The 17,920-nt window shown below is 40.0% G+C and overlaps 1 protein-coding gene across 2 annotated transcripts in view; it reads right to left on the bottom strand.

Annotated features, from left to right (window-relative positions):
- Window positions 1-17,550, bottom strand: part of LOC138010832 (coadhesin-like) — a 29,304-nt gene extending 11,754 nt beyond the window's left edge. The window contains exons 1-12 of one of the 2 annotated variants that reach the window (XM_068857824.1): window positions 17,305-17,550; window positions 12,246-12,395; window positions 11,265-11,404; window positions 10,292-10,448; window positions 9,284-9,460; window positions 8,176-8,352; window positions 7,200-7,265; window positions 5,125-5,682; window positions 3,910-4,437; window positions 2,837-3,397; window positions 1,761-1,925; window positions 448-609 (exon numbers count right to left, since the gene is read on the bottom strand). In XM_068857824.1, coding sequence (XP_068713925.1) covers window positions 448-609; window positions 1,761-1,925; window positions 2,837-3,397; window positions 3,910-4,437; window positions 5,125-5,682; window positions 7,200-7,265; window positions 8,176-8,352; window positions 9,284-9,460; window positions 10,292-10,448; window positions 11,265-11,404; window positions 12,246-12,395; window positions 17,305-17,389 — 2,926 coding nt within the window. In that variant the 5' untranslated portion in view covers window positions 17,390-17,550. The remainder of the gene's footprint in view (window positions 1-447; window positions 610-1,760; window positions 1,926-2,836; window positions 3,398-3,909; window positions 4,438-5,124; window positions 5,683-7,199; window positions 7,266-8,175; window positions 8,353-9,283; window positions 9,461-10,291; window positions 10,449-11,264; window positions 11,405-12,245; window positions 12,396-17,304) is intronic. The other variant, XM_068857825.1, reaches the window with a different exon arrangement.
- Window positions 17,551-17,920: the final 370 nt, after the last annotated feature.

Genomic DNA, 17,920 nt, shown 5'->3' with positions numbered 1-17,920 from the left:
TGCACTGAATTGCATCTTTCCTGCAATATGTTACCTGGAATCTCCATTTCTCTTAGACAACTTGAATGGAGGAAATTTTCCACTTAATTTGAATAGTCTTAAGCCTTAATTATATTAGGTGTTATTAAATTCTGTCTTGTTGTATATTTCTTAAAGTTTGTATGTGTTGTGATTTATAACAACACTGAATTCACTTGAAGAAAAAATAAGTGACAAAGATAAAACTGTGATAATGGTTAGCAATTAATTTGAAAACATTTTAATGCTCTTTCAGGAAAGGAGAATTAAGCTAATCTTGATTTTTAAAAAGCAGCCGTTGTGGGTCGTCGTCTCGTTATCGTGTCTTTATGTGGACTGCTGAAGCAATGCGAAAAGCAGTGAAATCTTGTGTAAAAGAGGAGGCCAAGCTCAATGTTCTAAATGAAGTTAAATGCTTACAGCTCTCACCTAAATTAATTTGCACATAACTGTCGCTATCATTTGGGTCAGGACACCATGCTACTTCAGAAAGACCAGGATATGACGAATTAAGACGAGCTAGTGGAGCAAGATCCGTGGCAGATGAGGCTTGATAGCTGCTGTCCTCACTTGGAACTATCTCGGGACATCCTATAAAAATGTTTGAAAAAAGACAGGTTGGTCAGTCATGACAAAGCTGTCCGATGATGATCCGTTCCGTTGATATGTTATTATGTCACTAGTTCTGTAAGATCTTGGTGTTGATCAGTCTCCGCAAAATCAAGCATAGGCGGAGAGGTATCATCGTCGTTGTATCATCATTATTACCACCATCGTCAGAATCATAATTATCGTCATAGTTGTCATTATTATTATCGTTTTCATGATTCCCACCATCATCATCGCCATCATCATCATCAGTAGCAGCAGTAGTAGTAGTGGCAGTAGTGTCATTGTTTTTGCTGCTGTTAATTCGTTCGTCATTATCATTATCACCTTGATCGTCAACATCGTTGTCACCGTAATAATCAACATTATCGTCATAATCACCACTATCATCATGGCCATCATCATCAGTAGTAGCAGTAGTAGTAGTGGTAGTAGTAGTAGTAGTAGTAGTAGTAGTAGTAGTAGTAGTAGTAGTAGTAGTAGTAGTAGTAGTAGTAGTAGTAGCAGCGGTGGTGGTGGTAGTAGTAGTAGTAGTAGTAGTAGTAGTAGTAGTAGTAGTAGTAGAAGTAGTAGTAGTAGTAGTAGTAGTAGTAGTAGTAGTAGTAGTAGTAGTAGTAAAGCCATTGTTTTTTTCCTGCGTTTCGTTTGTTCATCATCATCACCATCGTCAACGTCGTTGTCATCGTCATCGTTCTCGTCATCATCAGCAGTAGAAGTAAAAGAAGTAGTGGTTGTAATGTCATTGTTTTTGTTGCTGTCAGGAGCTCATTAAGTGGAGCCTCTATCTCCCATACTTGGCTTGGCAGTCAACCCTTTCCCGAGTAAATTTATTTATAGAATTCCTCCCTTGGGAGATTCAGCACGCTCACCGTTCATAACAAAGTTGTCTCAACGTCCAGGAAAATATGATACGTTTCACGGGAAAATCTGTTCCTAAAATTAACGTACTCGAAAAAGGGTTGACTCAAGGAATTAGTGGAAATAGAGACACCCCTTGATTAGCTCCTACCGCTGTTCATTTTTTCTCTCCTTCCTCTTCTTGCTTCCCCAGGCTATAACTCCAGGCTGAACCATCAAACCACATTTTCGGGGGCCCACATTTTATATTTCGATAAAAACAAAAGCTTCCTCACCTTGGCATTTCTCAGCATTGCATTCTCTGGTCTCTACCGTTACTCCCTCGCATCCTAGCGCAGGATTGATACAAAATCGTGTTCGAGTTTGAATGCCCGCAATCCCAAGTGAAAGACAAGTCTTTGAGCACGCGCTCCACCATCCCCAATTGGAGAAACCTGCCGCTATAATTCAAATGAAATAAAAGTTGTTATACCATCGGCAAATCACCGATATACAAACATGCATGCAGTTGAAACGAAAAACGGTGTGATATTACAGTCCTTGATTCAGTCAAATAGTATTAATTAACGAAAATTATAGATGAAGGCATAAAATACTAAAGTAGCTGCTCATTTATTTGCATTTTGGTAAATGCTGTGAGAGCTTTACACGTTAATTAGAATGTATTCAGCGTTATGCAAGTGCCACGTATCGTTTAAATTTCAGTGAGTCTGTCTTGTTTTCTTACGATATACTTTCAGTGCAGTCCTATGTACCGTCATTTAGCCTATGTCTAGCCTCGTTTTTGCATGCATTTGCATGCATTCTTTTCCCGAGTATAGACTTGAGTTTTGACTTTTTCCTCCTACAGCCGGCGACGTGAGTCAAAGTTAGATGGCTTCCAAGCAGTACATATTTCTTTAGTACTTTTAGATTGTTTACACAGCAGTTAGTAGTCTCCGTGTACAATTTTCAAGTCGTTGTAAGGGAAGTATAGTCGTCACTAGTTAGCTGTGTTCTTTAATAGTATTTAAACATTTTTTGATTGATGTATCTTTCCATTTTACCCACATCAACGTTTTCGCCTTGATTCATCACACACCATTGTATCACTTCCTGATCCCAATAAATCACCCCCCGTTCACTTGGCGTCGGAAATATACTATGCGGTCACCTTGGCAGTTAAACTTAATCAGGGGTGGAAGCAGAATAGTAATTAGATCTCAAGTATTCATTATTCCTTCCATTTTTTTCGGAGTTCTTCATTTTTTCGTCTTCGTTATTCTTAAACGGAAACCGTCAAATTCTTATATCGTCATTAATTATTTGACTTCCATCCCCGATACTTAATGTTCTAGTGCAAGCAACTTACTTCTCATTCCAAGATCAATTATATTTAATATTTCTTCAGCGAGGTCACCAGGTGACTTGTTAATTCCAACGATAATAGTGTGCTGCACTTCCCGAGTTATAAGATCCAGATCTGTGCGATTTATTCCTGACCCAATGCCAACACCGATGATGAAAATACTGTTATTCACCAATTCGGTCACGGCTACCTTTAATGCGTTTTCATTGCTCACAGATGCGTTATCCATGATTACCACCAGGAACCGCCTTGCGTTCGGTCGAACCTCTTGCAGATCATATACCCGCTTGGCCTCTTTCAGACCCTCGACCAGGTCTGGGGATCCGTCGCTTTTGGGAAGAAAACTAACTTGGCGGATAAGGTCATCTTGGTTGGGTGGTGCATCCGAAAAGTCGAAGAACGTTGTGGCAACAGAGCCGAAGAAAATAACGCTATAGTGGATTCTACTGACGCCATATTGAAGAACGATGCTGTTTATTGTTTTCCTAATCAAATAGATTGTGCTGTCAGCTTGAGCCGAGGTGGCGCTTATAGCAAAGGTAAGGTCAAGCAATGGAATATTCACTGAAACAGATAAACAATAAAATTAAAACAAAACGAAGCTTAGATGAATGGTTTGACGTATCCCTCTTTGTTGTCCTAGGGGTTGATCAGAAATACGTTGTAAGAAAACAAACGTTTGTGGATTAATTGAGTATTTCGGAATTGATTAATGCCAAAAAATAGATGTCTCTTCAATGTGTGATATCTACTTCAAGTGAACGTTCTATTTTCAGTTCTTCCTGGATTTCAATGATGTCACGTGTGACATAGGTATGATAAGTGGAAGGAACAGACCTCTGAGGTTGAAAAGTCCAAAAAGACAGCAGCACTGAGAGGCCAACACTCAATACAGCCAAACTGTGCTAACATATTTTCTTTCTTTCCTTTTTGGTTATATATAGTCAACTCAGACACTTGCCCAGCCCTCCCCACTCAACCATGATTATCAAATAAAATCGGATGTTTTCTACCTGTTTAATTACGTTTTAAGGTAGGTAGTAAAAACCCGATATCATATGCATGTATATATTTACCTTGTAAAGCTTTGTATATGATGGTCTCCGCAATAACAGCTGGTCTGTCTGTGATAGCAGTCGGTGTACCCAAGTAGTCGATGTGACTTATCGTCACAGAGTTCATGACATTTGCAGAGTGATTTATAGACAATAAAATGATACCACGCCGCCGTAGTATATCACCTGCAGTTAAGACTTCATTGTCATTTCCAGTGTCAGTCATCACAACAAAGACTTTCTTAGCTCCCGGTCTTCCCAAAGATCTGAAAAGGTGCTCGGCCTTGACCAAGGCGGTTCGAAGGTCTAAAGAAACTGGATCCAGTCTACTCACATCAGCTATGAGCTGTGAGTGATCTATTTGAGCGTTATCAAGACTTAATCTTGTCTCGGCTACGCTTCCGTAGACAATGACGCTGAACCTGACGTTGTACCCCCTGTAGCGTTGGTTGATGGCTTCGATTGTTTGAAGCTTGAGATTGAAGATGAATTTTGAGGCGATGGACGTGCCGGTGATAGCAAAACCTACGTCAATTTCTGGAATGACACCTGAAAATGAAAATGTTAACAAGCGTAAGAAATATAAGTGGAAGTTGGCGTGGCCATTGTTTGAGGCGCTGGGTTTGAATGTGTGTGCTCTCGATCAAACTGTATATTAATTGAAACCGTGGACAAAGTATAGTTCGTTTTCTTTACTTTTAGGTGAATGCTTGGGGTAAACGGTGTATTTATTATTTACTCGCTCAATATCAACTGGAAATTACCGGCGAGAGGAAATTACACGTAAGAAAAAGTCAACTTTAGACGTTAACTTGGTGCATTTACAAGAGGAAATACGATCATACCCATGCATTTTTACGCCATGAATTTCACTTATTAACTAACGGCTCTACTGGAAAAAAAAGCAGTAGTTACTCCAGTACTTTCACTTTCTTTTTTGCGTTTTTTCACGCTGAAGGAAAGATACTAGACGTCATTTAGTTCTGGAACTAAACCCGGACGCATTTCGACGCATTTTCGAGACATGTTGTCGAATGAAAACCCTTTCAATACTGGGCCGTCCCCCTCACCGTCGTGCAAGGAAACGTAGGATCGGCCCTGCAATACTGTGTAGAATTTTAAGGGAACCACGCACTGTTCGAGGAGAGTAGCTATAGGGAACGTGCCCCTGTACTGAAGTTACAAATGCACCGCTATGTATAACATTTAGTTCTTAATATGATAAAGTGTACTTACGCAAAATCCTATCCATAATGTTATCTGCCAGTGCCAAGGGATTTGATTCGTTGTTCGCTAAAATGACATCTAAGGGGTTGGGTGAGATGACCAACAGTTCGCCGGTTGTCACAGCTCCTATGGCAACCGAAATTACTAAAACACCTTCATCTTCTAAAGGCCTCACAGCCGTGGAGAGAGTGTCTTCGTTATTTGTAAAATTTCCGTCGGTTATAACAACTAAAGCCTTAATAGCATTTAGGCGACCCATCGTTTCATTAAATATTCGAGAGGTTTCCTGGAGCGCGTCTACCAGTCCTGAGCCACCGTCCAACGGCGCTTGCGCATCAAGAGACGCTTTTAGCTCATCCGCGCTTGGTGGAAAGGTACAGTTGAAGTTTACCACTCGAATGACGAGATCACCATACAAGATAATACTGTAGTGTACCTTGTCGACGCCATATTTGTCTATGAATTCCTTGAGAGTATTTTTAACCAAGTTGTATGTTTGGTTTGAGTCGTTGGAAGTGACACTGATCGCAACTACTAGATCTATGTCAGGAATATTTAGCTGACCACCTAGAAAAATTGTACAAAAAGAAACTTATTGCCCAGAGGAAATAAATGGATTTATGCTCAGTTTGACATGCTTAGTTAGTTATTTCGCATGTTGCAGTTTGGGCATTCCTGTCATGCGGGATTTTCCCTAAATCATTCACCATTTGTGCAAGCTAGGCGGAGGCTTATTCAACAGAATCAAATCAATTTTCCATCCCCACCCTCCGTATTTTTACTTTCTTGTAGATGGTGGGTGTGCCCTCACCTTTGATGCGATCATGTCTTCTATATTTGGGTATTTCTTAGGTTACCATGCTGATTTTCAATAAACGGCCTGGCCCATCAAGGCTTGGCCAAAATATCCCAAACATATGTTGTATTACTTGTGTCCCAGGAAACGGAATTCGCCCAGAGCAATGCCTTGCCAACAATATCAGTTAGACTGTATGGAACATGAAGCATAAATGATTTTTTAAAAAAATGATTTTTTTTCCGGTATGGTTTATTAATTTTCCATGCATTTCAAGCCATTGTCTAGGCATGAATGAGGTCAGCCTGAACGTTTTCCCATCTTTGTTTTCAATTGTAAACAACGAAAGTCGATATTCTTGTGGGGTCTGATTAGAAACATGTTTGCAGAGGACGTTATAATATGGAGAAAACGAAAAGAAGGTGCTACGGGAGTCCAAAAAAAGTTATTGGAAAGTCTTTCTTTTCTACAACCTTCGTGTGCAAATAGGGAGCTTAAGCGACCCGACGCTTTTGAACCGCGGACGACAACCGGAAGTTAACGTTTCGCATGCAAAAACAATAGTGTCTCCCAGATTTTTAAACTAATCCTTTCTAATGGAGAAGAGGTACTTAGCAATGGAAACTGTGGTTCTGTGAAGACAAGTTAAAGGGAAAAAAAAAGCTTCCGGTTACCATCCGCTTCTCAAAAACTTTGCGTGCTGCAGCTTCCAAACAAACGTTGGGAACGAGTCCTAATCTTTTTGTCGCAACTTTGAATGTAAAACGTTGTTTAATTTTCAACTTAACGTTTGTTGATGTTCAATGTCTTCTAGCAAAGCTCGAGGAGGTGCTACTTTCACTTTAACATACCTGTAACTCATTGATCAATTTTAACCTAATTTCCAACGAATATGGCTACAATGTGAACACGTAGTAATTATGAATTTCTGTTATTTGCCTGCAATCTTCTCGAAGAAATCGAAAAACGAAAACAAACCAGCAAACATTGGATGGCACTCTCAACCCCTCCAGCTGTACTTCAGAACGTTAATAATCTATCACTTTACCAGTGTTCCAGTGGTTCAGGTGTTAGGTGTGCCTGCGCATGCTCGGAGTTCAAAAACCGCTCTTACCATTGGCTGGATATCGTCTTCTGGTTCTCACGTTACGAATTATTATTGCTCTCTACATATTATCCGCAACAGCCCTTGACTTTGACCTCAGGCTTGACAGTTATCAGTATCATGCCTAACCTCATACAATAATTTGCTGATTAGCGCGAAATTCAATAAACAACGCAACCAAACCTTGTGAGCCAGAATTTGGTGACGTAGTGGGGGAGGCTGTGGACATTTCTGCAGTATAATTTCCCGCTGAAAGAAATAAACATCACCTCAGAAAAATTCATCTCAAGTGGCGTATAAAGACACGCGCCTGTTCCTTTTTCACTATTTTCTGTTCTATGAAGTTGGCGTGTAAAAGCAGGTTACTAGATGTCATTATTTGAAACTCATGACTTTTCCATCAAACCATAGTTACTATGATCAAACCTACTAATAACATTTTGTGCAAAGTAGGTAACTATTCTTTAATTTGCCTTTGCAAGACGGCAAATTGATCTGAAAAATCTGTAAATATTATAGGTGATTTACAAGGTTTACCGCGGAGACCGGAAACCTGAATTTCTGCTGAGCAGCATTTGTCTTCAGCCAACTTCCCTTCCTGGAAACGAAGTTGTGTCACGTCAAAAAGTCGTACTCTTTGTCGAGGACAAAGGCAATTGAAAACAAGCTACTTTACAAGGAAAGCTTCCCAACTATAGCTACTGAGGATATTGCTTTTGAGATCTGAGCATCTTAGTAAGTACAGCGTGCAGGTAGACTGAAACGGTAATGTGGTTCGGCTTTAGCAGACGTTCATATCTCAGTGTCGATCTCTCTCATTTGGCCTTGGTCCATCAGTTTACGGTATTATCTAAATTTGGAATGCAAGTCCCGCCAAATAATGGCCAATCAGATTTGGTCTAATGACCGCAACTCTCCTGATTGGTCCAATTACCCGCATGAGCACGTGTTACATTCACAATCCTGCGCGGAACGCAATGCCACTACATTTTGTTCCTGCAGCAGCAGCCGTTTTAAAAATAGACAATACCATAAATTGATGGGACGCATTCCATTGCAGATCGAGAATTCTGAGTTGCGAACTTCTGGCCTTAGACCACCATATCTTCAAAATGGTATTCGAATCGGGCTCGTTTACTGTGAGGCTGGGGTAACTTACTTGTGCAATTTTGTATAAGGCAGTCCTTTGTCTCTTGCCCATTTCCTGGACAGTCGTTTCCATTGTTCGCTGGAGGGGGGTTGTTACATAATCGATCTCGAGTGCTTTCACCAGCACCACACGACTTACTGCAGGCTGACCAAGCGCCCCAGGATGACCAAGCTCCATCCACCGGCGCTGCAAGGAGTCCAGGATTACAAATTAAAGAATGCTTTTCACATTTCCATATTGACTCAATGATCTTCAAATTTATTTAGGTTCACCGTGCAAACCCGAAAACCGTGAGCACTTTGATTTGATTTTGACATTTCCCTTTGCAACCAATCAGAAACGACATAAAACCACCAGGGGTTCGTGCTAGTGCTTGAAGTGCTTGAAAAGCCCTTGACAAAAAAGGCTTTTGTGGGAAACTGCTTGAAAACTCATTGAATTTTATTCTTGGGTGAAAATTGTTGAACATGCTCGAGATTGCATCATGCTAGGTTAAAAATTGAGCCCAAATTTGTCTACTGGGTAAAAATTAAATGCAAAAATTGAAATGACTGTGCGTGCACTTAACTTGCAGGATGTTGGAAAGATCATCAAGGTAGGCTTTTTCAGCAAAGAAAACACTGAAACACGATTTATGGCATAGAAATCTCCTGACAAACACTCCTTGAAAACTCAATTTCTCGCAAGTGATTGTCTTTTTACTTGAAACTCAAAATAACATTTCATAAATATTTTTAATTTGAAAGAATAAGAGAACTTTTGGGTATAGACTTTCATATGCCGGGCCAAAATGGCGGAGGACAAATTACAACCATTATCAAATTAGGCCTTGCTAATTTGGTATTATTATGTTCGCTTTGCTCTTTTGTTTTATGGACATTAATTATTTCGGATCCGGTATATGAAAGACCAGCCGAACTTTTTTGAATAGTGTGGGTCAGCAATGAATGAACGAACGAACTTGCTGGCGGTTGGGCAAGCAAACTAGCGATCAAGAGGATGAACGAACGAATGATTGATCAGGTGAACAACTGTGCGAAAAACAAAGGGAAGAAAGGAAGGAAGAGAGCAACGAACAAATGATTGAATGATTTGTTTTTTTCAATGAATAAATTACCACTGCAGCTTCCCGGACAATGCTGGTCCTCAGTTGTATGACCGCTGCAATCTTTACCGCCAAATGCAGGCGCAGGGTTTGTGCATGTTCTTGACCTAGTTGTGATATAATCGCAACCACCAGGACACGGGCTCCATACACTCCACTCCGACAGTCCACCATCCACTGGAGATGGAGCTGCAATGGCAATACAAATAGGATCAATTATGATACTGAGAAGGATAATTCAATTTCTATGCTTATGCCCTGACAGCTGCGACAGGCACGAAAGGGATTCTGGACAGTTCAAGTTTAGGCCTGTTATCTGGATTTCCGCGACTTAGGGAAACTTCCATCATTTTTCGAGATCTTGCTATTCTTCAATTCGGACAACCCTATCTTGGAAGAGGACAATGACTTTGTATTTTCATTGAGCTTCCCTGCCAATGAGTAATTTGACCGTTGGAAGTTTCTGTTAAGTGGACTGAGAAACTCCTTTCTCGTCCAAATTCGGGCCAATCATAAATTAAGGAAACAGATTAAATTTTCCCTAGCAAGGGACTGGAAGTGTGGATTTCATGGCTCTTTTATGAACTGAACCAAAGTTATTGTGCTTGTACCTTAATTAACTCTTACATTAAAAAAGTGCTATCTATAGTGCCCCCAAGAGGTTAGTGCAGCAAATTAAAATTCCATACCGGAAAAAATATGAATTCTGAGTATTTAAACAAACTGATTGTTTAACCCGAATTTAGCCTTCTCGTCAGTTTCAAGTTGCAGAGGACCAGTAAAAATTATTTTGTGTTATTTACAAAAAAGGCCCCGATTAAGCCATAATCACTTTCCAGTTTTTATTCCGAGTGGTCTTGCAATCCAGAGTTCCCGGGTACAAGCCCATCTCCCACCAGTAAGGTACTGTAGTACTAGAAGGCGAGGGCACTTGGCTCGCAAGCTGAACGACGTTCCTAAGCTTCGTTTTGTTTCTTTTAAAAGCTTGTTTCATTGTCCATGAAACAGCACATTCATTACCGTTCTGGCAGCTCAGTATGTCGACTCTCATGCAAAGGTGGTTGTTGTTCTGAATCATTGGCTCTTGTGGGTTGAACATCACGTAGCGAGCTTGAATTGGAGTGGATATGTTCTCGCCTTCACTCCTATCGCCATCAAACAATGGACCAAAAAAGGGCTGGAGAAAGATGAATAACTCAAACTTATTTCACGGAATGGTAATTATAAGTTTGCAAATAGAGTTTACTGTACATTTATTTTACAGCTCTGTGCTCTGTGGAGTTGACCTGGCTTTGATACAAACCTCATTGCTTTTCTTATGTAAATCATGTTGTTGTAATGCAAACGGTCAATTTACATAAGAGCAGCAGTGAGGTTTGTATCAAAGCAAGGTCAACTCCATCCGCGCTTTTATTCAAAGGCTTTGTAACATAACTGAGCACAGAACTGTAAAATGGTCTAGTTGCTTGAGGAGAAACTCCCGCGTTCCATAGCCACGTGACCAACAATTGTAGAACTGATTTTTTTTTTCATGACCATTCACAGATATATCAATAAACAACTTATCCACCGAGAGAATGAACCATTTTTTTCTTTTTTCGTGGAATAAATGTGACTCATAAAAAGATCACCACTGGCAACTTCTCTGAATTATTTGCCTTAACTATACTATTTATTTATGGATATATGTATACGATTATGGATATTTATACTGTCCATGATTATGTATATGTATTTACTTCAAAACCTTTACAAGACTAAAAGTATTTTTTAAAAAAATCGAAAACCAATGGTTTTCGACTCTGAGTCGTCTTCATCTTCGGCATTAACTCATCTTCTTGCTCTGAAAAGGACTTAATGTCGAAGACGTTTGGTTTTTCTAACTTTTTATCGTTTAAAGTACATTTAGCCTTATAAAAAATATGGTTTTTTTTATAAGCTTTAAGCCAGCGAATGTTATAGAAGTAGATTTATTCAATTAGTTTTTTTTTACCCTGTAACGATTTTCACTCGCAAAAACTTCAACGAAATTCTGATTGTCATTGCACGTCTTCAGGCAATATTGCGTTACAGATCTGTTAGAACTGCTCATTCCTTGTACAACCACTTGATCAATGAAGAGGTTGTTAAGACCTAACAAAAGAAAGGATAATTACAAAATATGTAACCATTATTTGTCCAAAGCACTGAGAATATCGGTAATACTGAGTACCCCTGAGACGGAGCAGATGTTAGCCTAACAATGGACCATTGGTTGAAAATACATGTTGTAATTATGGTCACGGGGTATTTTTGTAGTGAAAAGCAAGGTGACAAACCCTAACGCCAACCCGGTGTGGCCAACACATCACGCATGCGCACGATCCTTTTCCCCGGTCAGTTAGCAGCCATGGAGAGCTGTTTCGGCCTGTCTGGGCCTCATCAGCATGGCGTAGCTAACACACCAGGCGGGTGTTTTAGGCACCACTTTAAGTGGCAGCAACAGAGTTGTTTAAGTGGCAGCAGCAATGTTGTTTAAGTCACAGCAGCAATGTTGGCCACACCGGGTTGGTTTTAGCGTGTGTCACGTTGCTTTTTTTTGTTTTTTTTTATGGACTATTTTCCCCATCCTATAATGCAATACGTTTTGGGGGTTCTTTACACAAAAACAATACAAGTAAATTACTCTTGGGACTGTATCATGCTTCAGCGAACTGGATATCCTTTGTTTTAATACAAGTAACTCCCCATGCAAAATGAACGGGATTTGCGAAAATAGCGAATCCGGAAAAAGGCACTGATTAACGAGGAAAGGTATGTGTCTCCGACACTAGTAATTCATGCTAGCCCATACATGAATCACAAACCATTGTTAAAAATTGTTAGGTATTGTTTGGAAGTCTATTCTTTGCTTCCATTTGTGGTGATTTGGGCTAACATGGCGTTTTTGCCGTCTGCGTATGTCGTTTTAGCACAGTTATGCTTGGGTACATACCTAAATCGACTTTCAAATATTGTTCATCGTCGATAACACCTGCACACCACACATCGCTGCTATTCACGTGAGGAAATCCAGGTCCCACAGAACTACTGGATGCAGAAAACTTGACATTACCATTATTTGCGATAAGAGACGTACAAGCTGCTGGACAAAGAAAAAATGCAAAAATAGGAAGCTGTCAGTGACAAGTGCAATCGGAGATTAACAAAGGCTACTCAATACACTTTGTTAAAATCACATCCTCGTCTCAAGTTTTCCTCAGCACGGAGAGCAACAAACTGTGATTGCATTCTGGCTAGAATAGTTTCAACGCAGGGGGTCTTAAACGTCGTGGGCAGCCATGGAGGACTTTCCTGGTAAGTCACTGAGCTTTCAAGTGAAGCTATGATCCCCGCAGTTATGAACGCAAATTTTGCAATTGCGTAAAGAAGCCTGAAAAATTCAGGACTTTAACGGGGTTTGAACCCGTGACCTCGCGATACCGGTGCGACGCTCTAACCAACTGAGCTATGAAGCCACTGACGTTGGGAGCAATTGCTAAAATTGCGTTCATAACTGCGAGGATCATAGCTTCACTCATGGAAAAGTCAGTTCAACGTTTAAGACCCCCTGCGTTGAAACTATTCTGTACCCAGAGCTCTCATGGTAAAACCTCCCTGCGTCCCCGCGTCCCCACGTCCCCAAGTCCCCAAGTCCCCACGTCCCCACGTCCACACGTCCCCACGTCCCTGAGTCCCCACGTCCCCAAGTCGCCACGTCCCCGAGTCCCCAAGTTTTACTTTCCCGTCCCACTTTTAGTAACAGCCCTCAAATTGGCCAACTTTTATATCCAAATACATGTAGTGCGTTGCGTGCATTTATAAGCACTGCCAGTTTTCTTATTTGGGTTTTGGCGTTCACATGTAAAGAAGAAGGACAAGAATATAATGGCGAACTTCTCGCGAACTTACAAATATAGAGTTAAAAAGTACACGATGAATTGTTTGACAAATCGAGGAAAGGAAAGACGACTCTGCAGTTATGCCTGCTCTCGTCTTCGGAGACCTAGTGGCAGTCAGTCGGGATGGGGCGAGTAAATCACGGGTGAAATCGGGACTGGATAAAGTTGAACTGTTTTGCGTAGAGTGACAAAATGTTATTCACCGGCTGATAAAGCCAAACTGTAGACCAACCAAGGCATGCGAATGACAGTTTTTCTTCCACAGTTGTTCAGTTTACAAACATAAAAGCAAGATCAGCATACTCGCTTAAATTCCTCGGGAAACTGATCAAACAAAATCCTTAGCTTCGAGAGAAATTTTAGCTATCACGATCCCCGGGACGAATTTTCGTCCATGGCAAACATGATATAAGAACCACAATAACAATCCTTTTGTAAATACTGTAAGAAACAGACAACGTTTTAAAAACACATGTTTCGTCATACTTGCTACTATTGCGACCTTTTGTAAATATTTAAAAGCATCAAAATGACGCAATGAATTCAGTGATACCTTCTCTTGAATCCCACGCACCCATTACGGGAAGATTAAAAAATAGGTTTACCCACAGTTCAAGAAACATTAACATGAATTTGGCACAATCTCATTTCTTAATTAGTTCCTCTCGTCTACGTTCCACAGTATCGACGTAGTATCCTATAACTGGCCTAAGGATTCACTTTTGTATGATCATGTTTGTCGTCAATTAAACCTCAAATTTGGTTGCTTTTTGTGGTTTTTTTGCAGGACTACGGCAAGGAAATGTGCTAATAAATTGCGTTCGGCACAATCAACGCGGCTTACTTTTTTTTTTTTTCCTTTTTTAAACCAATATATAGTATTGTAAACAATACTGACAACTCTACGTCATTTTAATCACTTTTCGGTTATACCAAACATTTCAGCATGCAAACTTTAAAAACCACCGCACCACCACCGCAAACTTGGTCAATTTACGTCATTAGGGACCTTGAGATCGGAGGACGAGTACCAGCAGGAGTTTTCCGTTCTGAGCACGCGAACTTCGAAAAATATCGGCCTCCCAACTTTATGCGCATGTTCAGTACGGAAAACTCGTACTCGTTGTCGTCGTTGTCCTCCGATCCAAAGGTCCCTGTTGTCAGGACGACAACAGCAAAGAAATATACCAAAAATATAAATTGCACGTGCAGGGCGTAAAAAGCCACCGTTCTATTCTCTATCGCTGCACTAAGCCGAATAGAAAACATTTCCCAAGTAAACAATAGAGATGATAGGAGGGAGCCGACCAGCCATCTCGACTAGCCATTTTATTCACAGTTGGTCGTACCTTATACAACACTATCCGCCTAAGCGTGTCGCGAACCACAACCCACATAAGGGGAGCCCGCTAGTTAGCGATGCAGTATACATGGTAATTGTTACTATGACATTCGGGCGTTTGCAGACTAATTTAGCGGTGGTTAAGCCGGATACGAAAAGCCGGTGAAAAAGACACGTTAACCTCTGGAGTTTTAAGGTTGACAGTAAAACACTATTACATTAAATATTATTTATAAGTATACCGATGTGCGAAAAAATTACCTCGACCAAAGTTCTCAAGTGGCTGATTGGCGTCAAGTGAATGGTGTGAATCGAGGAGTGGTTTCAATATGCAAAAAGGTGTAAATCCCTAGCATAGCATGCGATGATGCGAGTACCCATGGGAAATTCATTTTCAGTTCTGGCGTTCTTACAACCGTTAATTGTCTTAGTTAAAACCCCAGTTACTGGGATTGGCCGCCGGAGTTACAAGATTTCCGAGCCCATCCGAGGCGCAGATGCGAATCACCCAAATAGCTCTATCACCAGAAATGACTAAGCGAAAAATTAGGTAAGACCGAAAAGCAGATATTTTCAAAAGTTTCCATTTTTCCATGCAGTTGAAACTTGAACAATCACACTCTAAATAACCCTGCAATTTCTCCTAAAGGGATATTCCTTGTTTGTCTGTTTACTCGACCCTGGACTTCCATCCTTCATATAGTCATTTTGAGAACGAGATATCAGATTTATTCTCCTGTGGGTCCGCCCGAGAAAGGTGAATAAATCTGATATCTCCGAGTGAAAGGCCGATAAAATGTTTGTTTTACACATTGGTGAGGAAATCTAGAAAATGCACTGTTGTTTGAGATGTCGGCAAAACAGCTTGATGAAGATTTGTAAAGAAACAAATATCTGTCGTCTCTATGGACTTAAATTACATCCATGTGCGTGAAAAATTGCGAAAACAAAATTGTCATGGTCTGAGTTGAATATTTGAGTGTAGTTTGCCTCGTGTTGTAATTTGCACTGTGGATGTTTTCAGGGGAATAACTGCAGGGGAACAACTCAATATAATCCCCTGCGAGAACAAAGGAAACCGAGCCATGTGGCAAATAAAATACGAAAGACTCTTTCTAGCCCTGCCATGCATGAAAAGTTATAAACCTCACAGGATGATTGGCAACCAAAGCTATTTATAAGTTAGTGTGGAGCACTCGGCCTCTTTCCGAGTATCCACGAGTTACCACACGAAAAAAAAGATACGTTTTTTCGTGTGATCTTTTTATTGCATTATAGCATAACATTGATAGTTGTGTTACAAAACCCTAACCATAACTGGCGCGTGCGTTTACATCCATGCCCGCTCAATCGAAATTTAAACCAAAAAACAAAAGATTTGAAAAATACCATTAGCGTCTATTCATACTTTTCCGCACGTTTTGACAAATGTGACGCCAGTAATACTATTTATACTTAACGGACCAAACAATATATTGATAGACTCTATTCAAGTCAGTGTCGAGTCATTTACCGTGTAAAGACCAATATTGAAATGGCCGCCTTAAAGCCGGAATGGCTGTAAAACAATGAACCATCTCATTTCATTTTCAAAAACAATATTCTTTCATTGACCTCAAGAAATTCGATAATTTCTGCCTAAAATATCCTTTATTTCGCCTCTGTGGGATAATAATTTTTTGGATTTCATTTCTTATGAAGTAATTGTCTTGTTTTGTTTGATACAATATCACCGCACTACAAACCTAAAAAGCTTTCTGGAAATAGATCCGTTTTATTCTGCGGTTTCTTGTACAGATAAAAAAATTAATCGTGGACTAGTGAGGTTACAAAATCGCGACTCTTTAATTTTTTTTCTCGTTTTCCTTTTTCTGTTTTTTTGGTGCTCGATGAGTGACACTTCATTATGTCTTCATTAGGTGTTTGTGTCGAGGAATCAAAAAATGGTCGGATTGTGTCTGTTGAGAAATTACAGATTCTGGCCGTCACAACTACCCAAGCAATAAACAATTGTGACGGAATTCTGGAGCCGTAAGTTGTTAATGTTTCCTTTAAGCTGAGATTGCCACCCGACAAAATGCGCAATCGTGTCTTGTTAATGAGTGCCTTTAAACCGTGATTCTTTCTTCGGCTCGGAGTGTTTTCAATTATTCCCGCAAGTAGTAAAACAATTCAGGATTGTAGTCTGTTTCAGTCACCTGATAACTTCCTCGACAGACCGTCAAATTGGTCATTTTCATGTCGTTGAAAAGACAAGAGCTGAACAACTTTGAGTGAAGTATATTAAAAGGAAAACGCACGCGAGCTGGGCGGTCAGGATCCTTTTTAATTCTTATATTTCATTTGTCTATTTTTTAAACTTATTTTTACTTAAATGGATGTTCGTGACAATCACGTTCTTATAGACGTTGTTGGTAGAAAACATATTTTATTCTAGACTTCCTTGTTGAAGGCCATGGTGAAACGGTCATAAAAATGCATACAAAACAACATCATTTTACTGTGCGACTCTAAAAATCTAATGGCCAATGACAACCAGCAATAAAAGGGAGCTAAATCATACAAGAGGCGCTGAAAAATGAAAAAGAAGGATTTTTGCATGGCAATAGCAAGCAGAATGGCGAAATTTTCATGGTGGCTCAAACGGGAAATTTCAAATTCGCGTACGAATATTATCGCCATCTAAGACATGCTTAGAAATCAATAAGTCTAATTTGCTTTCAACATTTAAAGAAAGTAAAGACAATTCCAAAAAAATACTACAATATTACCTGCACTTGTCCGCGTGATTTCTGCAGTGGTCACCAGGATCGAAATTGTTAAACCAAACTTCCAAGCAAATGACAAGAACGACATTTCTTTCACTACGGAGTCCAATTTCTGCAGTGCTTAGGCAAAGAATAGATCATCGAACTGATGTTGATAGAACGAAATGTACCTCCTCTTTGTTCTGATATCGCGGAACTAAATGCGTGGAATGACGTCATGATGACACAAAGCCACTCGAGCCGAGTCCAAAAGGAACCTTGTCCCAGCAGCACGAGCTCAAACACTTAAAGTAAAGAAGACGGATTGAAAAGATTTACCTCAGGAAAAAGACATATCAATTTTATATTTATTTATCTACTTGTGTAATTTTAGTGCTTACCATACAATATAGCTGTGACAGGTTATTTTGTGGTTTCGAAAAAAAAGTCAAAACTCTGCACTTCCCGTCGGCTCTCTTGAACAGTCAGTCATATTCTACTATACACCAACCTGGCTAATCAGTTGGTTTTTCGGTTAAGAAAAAAATTACCCCTCCTGCAAAGAAGAGAATTATCTTTAATTACCCGTCATTGGGATTTTCTGTACACTTAACAAGGCTGGCTTATCGTTATGTTATTG

This window comes from Montipora foliosa, chromosome 7 (genome assembly GCF_036669935.1).
Source record: "Montipora foliosa isolate CH-2021 chromosome 7, ASM3666993v2, whole genome shotgun sequence".
NCBI classification, from domain to species: Eukaryota; Metazoa; Cnidaria; class Anthozoa; order Scleractinia; family Acroporidae; genus Montipora; species Montipora foliosa.
This window is presented reverse-complemented; position numbering and strand designations above follow the sequence as displayed.